Consider the following 8,578-nt stretch of genomic DNA (forward strand, 5'->3'; position numbering starts at 1 on the left):
TCAAAATGGTAATGATGATTGTAATGAAGTGGATCCAATTGTATTCATAAATATAGATGTTTGTAATGGAAAATTATAATGACCATGTTGATAATTGTCATGAGATTGTTGAATAGGTGTACTCATTTCTTCAACTGAAGATTTATATATTATATTATCATTATTATCGATTTTCCCATCATATTGATCAGAATATTGTATTGGTAATCGATTATTAATCCATAAATGTTGATTAGAATTTTGTAAAATTTCCGAAGGTTTCGGTAGATGAGCAAATAGATTAGATAGAATTCTAGCTGGTTCTTGAATGGATCTGATTGTTTCATTTGAATAAAAATAATTTATTGGATCCAATTTAGTTTTCTGTGATTGTTGTTGCTGTTGTGTTGGTGGTGGTGATAATTGTAACTGACTTGGTTGACTAGAACTATTTTTATTCATAAAAGATAATTGAAATGAATTTGATGATTTATTCAAACAATGAAATGATGTGGATGAAGACAATTCGTCTAGTCGTGGATTAGATAATGTACTTGCAGATAAATTATTATTCGATTGTTTTGTTATTGGACTACTTTCGGCTGTTGGACGTTCTGTCTCGTCATCGCCATCATTTGTAATATCATTAATGACTTGATGAATATCATTTAAAGTTGATTCTATGGCATTACTATAATTATTATTCGGCTGATGAAAGTTGTATGGGATATTTGTTGAAGAATAGTTGATTGATGTTAGATTAGGATGAATTTGTGATGTTTGCACTACATCGGTAGTTGTCTGTTCACCTAATATTAAAAAAATACAATTAAATGTGGAATGTTAATTAGAGATAACGGAAAAAAAGTAGATTTAATAGTGAAGAGTTATAATTTAAGTTTGGTTATATTTTAATCTTCTCGGAGAAAATTTTTCACTTTATCAACCTAAGCGCACTTTAAGTCTAGTTATCATATATAACAGTTATGGGTATTTACAGCCTGGAAGTCTTGAGTAGGACGAATTAATTGTCTGATATCTTTCGGTTCCATTGATCCCTTCTCTTGATGATAATATTAATAACCTACTCAATAATAACTATTTTAAAGATAGACTTCTGAAAATCTTGATAAGAATCTGTAGATTTTGAAATTAACTGAAATCATCAGAAGTTAGATAGTAATACTCTAACAAATTCTAATGATAATTTTTAATTGACTAATAACTGAAAGTTTCAGTGAATTGTGCTGAATAATGTTAGGATTTGAATGTGATCAACTTGGTCTCGTGTGCACTCACAGGTATGAGTATTAATATCACTTCCCGGCTGCCCACACCGTGGAAGACTGAATAATGAACTACTATTATTTATTACTCTCTAGTTTTTGGTATCTTTTCTAGTATTGATTTCAACTTATCATCATGAATATCTATAAATTAATTAATTAATTTCAAATTTCTCAACATTAAATTCATATTTCAGTATATTTCACCCGTGGTTATCAGTAGAATTCAGGATGTAACATAATTTTGAGATGGTGGAGAAGATTTGTAGCACAGGTGGATGATTTTGATGGAGCTTTGTTTTCTGAGCTGGATGGTTTGGTCTTTAGATGAAAGCTCCACGACAAAACCATCCAGCTCAGAGGACAAAACTCCATCAAAATGTAACATAATAGTATGTTAAAGTCTCAGTGTGAACACTAGCAGTGAGATATAAGTACATTCAACTGATGTGTCTCCAATGAGATGCAACGCACGTCATCAATACCTCTGTAAATCATATATCAAATTCACTAAGCACTTTTCTTTAAAGGCTATCTCAAGCCGATGCGTTCACGATATACTCATGGTAACACAAACTGATCACTTACAGTCCTGAATATCAGCAACAAGAAAATATAAAGTTTTACTAATTAACTTCGTATATTTAATGATAAATATTCAATAATGTATATCTAAATGTTCAGCTGAAACTCTTGAACATTGAATATGGAAATAGATGTATCAGTTAGTCAATTATAATCACTAATTCATTTAAATCTGATAGGTTTTAATAGAATTTTCTTTAGAAAATAAGACTGTTATCTCCTACCATTACCAGTGTCCTGATGAACGTTATAATTGTGTTCATGAATTATAACTTAATTATTTTATATTTGAGAAATTAGGAATTTTATTTATGACCCTTAGATTATCTATTTTGATCCTATTTTTAATGAATTATGTAATAATTAACAAATTGTGTAATATTTTAATACGAATAATATCCATCTGACCAAATAACATGTAGTCAGTAGTCAAATTTACTTTAGAACGTGAATAGATAATTAAACTTTTGATTGATGAAAAAGTGATCTAAATGACAATGAAAACTTAAGGTGAAGTTTGAAGATAATTGACAAGAAACTGTTAGCTTAGGTTTAGTACTGCTTAACACTTATCAACAAGATATACCTGTAATCTTGAGGGAACTGATATTCCCTGTTGATTTTATTCCCGTGTCACCCAGCTTCACGGCTCGAATAACTTAATGGTAACGTGTCTGAATGCGAATCTGAGTTACACGGTGTCAACTCCACAAGGGAGAATCAGTTCCCTAAAGATTACTCTAGATCTCAACATACTGCGCGTCATGTCCGATCACTTAGACTAGTGACCATATTTTAATCTGATCGATAGGATTCGATTAGGATTAAGAAGGGTTTGACACACTTGATTTTTGTCCCTAGTAGTGATCAATCGAAAATAGGCGTTGAAACAATTAGCAGTTCGTTAGTTTCCTCACTAAGGAGACTTTCAAAATCTGTAATTAGACCTTTAGGTAGATGTGTCTTATCTCTTTTGGAATCCTATTCGAACATTTAGGTCATCATTTTTTTCCAAATGTACATATAATACAATTAACCTTCCAGTTCTGGTTTTGTTTGGAATAAATAGTTGTGAGTCCTAATTGCATATACTCTTGAGCTATAAAAAAGGGCTAAAAATGACTGCAATCTTAAGGACCAGAAAACTGGAACAGAAACACTCCAGTTGTTGCGATATTTTTCTCCTTGAAGAAAGAAAAGGTGATTACATTCGAACTCATGCACCCAATATATGATAGATGGAAAAGATGGTTGATACAATTGAACTGATAAATTTTCACGAATGAAAATGAACGACAGGTACACTGATTAGTGAAAAACATTCATCATTTATTTCTTTTTTAACTAATTGCAATTTGAAAGCATATTAAACGGAAATTTGTTATAATACTGCCCAGTCAGTTCTGGGAATTCCTTACCGTAATAATATGGTATATTTTTAAATAAGACTTCTATTATTATTATTGACGAATTCAATGTTTTTTAACTATTCACTAGATGTGTAATATAATCTTTAATGAAAATTAACTTCAAGTAATAACTTCTACATATGATTCCAGTCAAAGAAGCACTTACTAGATATTGGTATGGATTCGTATTGACCATTTTGATTCCATGTTCTGTCTTCTTTGATTTTATATTGATGAGAATAATTGCTATCACATTGATTTGTTGATTTGTCCGATGATTTACTTAATATCTGATCTCTTAATAATTGTAAATTAACATTTTCTGATGATTGTTGATTAAAATGTTGCCAATCCATAGCAATTACATCTTCAACAGCTTGTCTTCGTTTTAATGCAACTTGTGCAGCCATTACACGTTGACGTTCAACAATCAATATGCATTGTGGACATTTGCAATCACGATACGCACAGTTACGTTTATGACCTTTTACCCAAGCAATTAATCCATGATTACGGCATCGTGCACATTTGGGTCGTCTTAATCCAACAATATTTAGTTGAGTATTATTATCATTATTACTAGTGTTACACTTTGTTGTAATCGTTTTTGAAGATTTAATTAATCTTGCGATTCGTCTGGCTGTTATCGGATCCAAATTTGTCAATGAATTAATTGACTGATGTAATACAATGGGAATCTCTTCGGTACCATTCGACATCATTTTCGTTTCAATGAAAATATTCAATTCCAAAGTTTAAATTTTTATGAATTAAAGATATATTCGTTGTGTAGTGTTCAGCGATTGGTAAAACGCTTAAATATGACGTTAAGAACAAATTTCCCAGTTTGTAATTAAATTCCGATTGGGCAATTTTAGCCAACCAATCAAATTAAAACTTTTCTAAATAAAATTCCTATCCCTTGCAAGAGGGGAAAAATCCTTTCTACAGTATTAGTATAAATTTCACTATCATGGTAGGATTTACGTAAATTTACTGCACTATTTAATTTCTTAAATGTAGAAAAAGAAACTCATTATGTCACTAAACAAAATCTTCTAGTTAACGGTTTCATCTACATAGACGGTACAACTGCGTTGATAAATAATTTTAGATGTGAGTCTATAGTAAGATGTAAGGGTGTTGTAATATTTGGTAAAGTAATCAAACATTATTAAGTCTTCAAGTATGATTACTTTGGAGTTTCATGGGGATTTTTGAATTTTAAGGTTGATGTCATGGGACGATGTTAATTAAACAATCATTTAAGACCAGGAAAAATTGGATAGTCTTTACGTCCAATATAGGACTCTTCAGCATTGAACATTCACGACTCTATTATTATAGGTTGGTCCAAGACCTTGGGTCTTGTGCTCTATCGCTTAACCATTAGAGCACTGAGTCAGCATCCAGTGGTTTATATGTTTAACACCATCTTCTGATGTATTCGATAGGCAACAGCCTTTCTAAATTAATCACTAGTGATTATATGGTCATTATTTATTATTAGGGGTTTATGAAGATGTTTGAGTTTTTATGGTTAACATTGAGGACTGATATCTGTCAAACAATTGATTTATGCTTAACATGTAAACCACTGGTTTCTCTTTTTAGTGGTCTAGAGGTTGATTACTCGTGAGCGATACCGAGGGTCTTGAGTTTGATGCATGGTGATAGGGTTATGGATGCTCAGTGGTAAGGAGTTGTAAACTATGACAAAACAACTGTATAGTGCTTTCTAGATCTTAACCATTGTTTAATTAAAAACAGTCCGTGATGCTAGCTATAAAAGTATCGAATATAAGTTATATGGTAGTCTTAGAAACAATAATTTATAGCAGGAATCAAAATGATAATTATTGTAAATATGAAAATGTGAAAAGATGATAACTGGTACTAAGGATGTGTAACACTAGATGTGCTAAGGCTTGTTTATACACAGAAGTCAATTTTGAATTGACAAATTGCTTTGACCTTGTCTATGCTCAACTTCCTAATTTGAATCTTCTTTAACACAGTTCTTTTAAATTTGTGGATAATTTTAGACGAAGATTCTCGTGGTAGTGTGTGATCAGAGTTGACTATGCATTCAAGGACTGATCTATTGACTGACTTGTACTGTTCTATAAATAACCATATATAGTAGTTTTTGATTATACGCTTATCAAGTACACGATTTGTAAGACCAATCTAAACTGGTTTACAAAAGCAAGCAAACTGAATTAAACAAACTAAGGTAGTCTAACGTGGCAATTTTAATTCAATTATTAAAAAAAATTAATTACCTTTATTTTTATTCATATTTTTCTTTTTAAACAAATTATTAAAGTGGAAAATATATTATTGTAAATAAAAGTGTTAAAACAGAAGTAAGATGCCGGCTCAGTGGTCTAGTGGTTAAGCGCTCGCGCGAGAAACTGATAGATCCTGGGTTTGAATCTCGCGAGGCGGGATCGTGGATGCGCGCTGTTGAGGAGTCCCATAATAGGACAAAACGGCCGTCCAGTGCTTCCAGGTTTTCCATGGTGATCTAGCTTCAACTGATTCATGACTTCAACTATCAAAATTACTAAGATATTTGTGTTAAACGATGATTAGTTTTAAAATAATAATTCAATTCTCTATTCATTTTCAACAAAAGGAGAAGAACGTAGCCAGTATATATATATATACTGACCCAGTATTTGCTTTATTTGAGTTCCAGTGGTTGAATATTTAGACAATAATAATCTATTAATCCGTAGGTGGTTTATATTTGACACGGACTGATATTATCTGTAAAGCTATTGCATAAACCAGAGATCAGAAAGCAGTGATCTTATCAGAGATGGATTTCAGAATATTTAAGTTAAGCAGCTAGTTCGATACAATGGAACTACTCGGTTTAAATGTAGTGGTTCAAATTTCCAACTACAATCAGTTTGTGATATGACACACGAATCATACTACCTTATTTGTAGATTAGTATATGATTATAAAAAGGATTAGGGGAATGTGATTATTCAGTGAAAAACTAACTTTCTCTTTACCAATCTTTAGTTTTAATTGCGGATGTGGTCGTACTTTACACCGTTGAGGTATCTCGAAGATGAAGCGGGTCAACTGTTTATTACTGGATAGGTTTTAATGGCATCAGTTTTAGAATGAAAAATTTTCATTTATCATGGTTAGTGATTAGTAATCGGTCTGGATGGAAGAATATTGCTGGAGTTTATTAATGATTCTGTTTCTACATTTTATACAAATATATAAAAATGACACAGGCACAATAGATCTGTTGTAAGTTATCTCCTCTCTCTCTCTCTCCATATATATATATATAGCAGTGAAAATCTGCAACCCCACCAGTGGTTGAACTGAGGATCGTGAAGATTTACATCGATTGCTTAACCTTCAGGCTATGATTTGGTAAGTTACGGTTTACATTCCTAATTTCAGTCGAATCACTATTTTGAGCGACTACCATCCATTACTATCTATAAAAGTTATCTCATGTCCAATATGGATGAAATTCATTGTTCGTAACTTTTCGTTGGAACTATGTTGTTATAGTTTTTCACTCCCACACATTGTCCATGAAATTCAGATAGGTTCAGAAGTAATTTCATATCTCTCTATCTATGATTGTTGGATAATAGTCTATATTTATAATGAAACACAACCTTCAAATATCAAGGTTTGTTTACTTACTGTTTGGAGTATCTAGAGGTTTTTATCGATCCCTCATTATCTAACTGATGTTATTCCATTATGAAAATTATCTCTAGATGATCAAAGACAATTACGAATCCTCATAAGTTAATTATAATACATTGGGAATAACTACAAATGACTAAATGCCATTTATACGCATATCTTAAACCACTGAATAGTTGATAATTTTATGCATTTTAATACTAATTGACCCGCCATTTCATGCAAAAACTTGTTGGTAAACAGTGAATAATATTTACCACTTAATTTTATAGGGTTAATTCCCGTTATAAATATTATCATTGTAATAATGCTGGATTAGTTTGGCAAACTGAAAATATTCTAATTACAGATTGTTCTTCCGTGTACAAAGATAATTGGGAAACAAGGAAACTGAATGGCCAGCACGCAATGTATAAGTCACATAATACTGCTAAAGTATTTTTTTAGACTGACTTCATAATGACTGATTACATTTCAGCTTGCAACTTTGCATACATCTTTATTAAAAACTGAAAATTTTAGTTTTAGTAACAAGCTACTTTATTAGGTTAATAAGTAGATCATAATATTAAAAGATATTATTATTATTAATGGCTTTATTCAATATTAAAATCTGGTACAATATAGAATTCTCAGCACGAGTTATTTCAACAAGTTTTTTTTACCAAAAAAACAAAAACAACCAAAATGGAAAAACAGAATAGAAATAAAAAAAAAGGTTTAAGAAAATCTGTGTTTATACAAATTATCGAATTTGAGACATGCTTAAGAATACAGGTTATTTACTAGGTCAACTCTAACAGCCTGTTCGTCACAAAGTAAATTTGCTAGGTAAGGTATTACAGAACTTTTATAGATTTGCTTGCGTGCATGGATTTTAATGTATTTACGTCTCGTTCTACCAGAAGATATACAAGGAGTAAGATATGAATGAAGTGGATGGTTAGTGTCCGATAAGATAACACCTGCCAAGAGTTTGCAAGACTTAAGATATCTATCCACAAGCATATTAATAATGACTTCAAAAGATTCACCACATACCTTGCAAACCGCCTTCAGCACTCTACGCAAAACAGCAAAGTCTTTTCTCAAAAGCCCGGGAAAGAATAATGGAGAACAATATAAAATAATAGGTAATATGCAGGAATTTACAAATTGTAAGAGTAAATGGCGAGTAATCCCAAAAGCATGCAGCCTCTTTATGTAGTATGTCAAACGGTAAACTTTTTTCGATAACAGTAAAACATGAGAAGACCAAGAAAGATCAGAGGAAAAAGTAACACCAAGATATTTGACCTTCGACACTGTGTTTATTAAGGAGTCTCCAATGGCACAAGCATTATGGGATCCCAACATAGAGTATAGGTTCTGTCCATGTCTCAAGCTAAAGTTAACAGCTTGACATTTAGATGGATTGAGTAAGAGACCATTACCAACAGACCACCTTTCAATACGAGATAAAAACTCATTCATTTCTATAGGATGTAAGGAGGTAGAAATCGGCATACATACAGTGAGGTCGTCCGCATATTTTACAAAAGTGTTTTCTGTGGAAGATGGCAGATCATGCAGAAGGAAAGAGAAGAGCAGAGGCGAAAGAACAGCTTCTTGTGGCACACCTAC

At 31.8% G+C, this 8,578-nt stretch overlaps 1 protein-coding gene across 1 annotated transcript; it reads right to left on the reverse strand.

Annotated features, from left to right (window-relative positions):
- Positions 1-3,978, reverse strand: Smp_132060 (doublesex and mab-3 related transcription factor; the record flags this gene model as incomplete). The annotated part of the gene is made up of 2 exons (XM_018789423.1): positions 1-788; positions 3,426-3,978. The coding sequence occupies 2 exons, from the start codon at positions 3,976-3,978 to the stop codon at positions 1-3; spliced, it is 1,341 nt and encodes a 446-aa protein (XP_018654868.1).
- Between the last annotated feature and the right edge of the window lie 4,600 nt (positions 3,979-8,578).

The sequence above is a fragment of the Schistosoma mansoni genome, chromosome W (genome assembly GCF_000237925.1).
Source record: "Schistosoma mansoni strain Puerto Rico chromosome W, complete genome".
Classification (NCBI taxonomy): domain Eukaryota; kingdom Metazoa; phylum Platyhelminthes; class Trematoda; order Strigeidida; family Schistosomatidae; genus Schistosoma; species Schistosoma mansoni.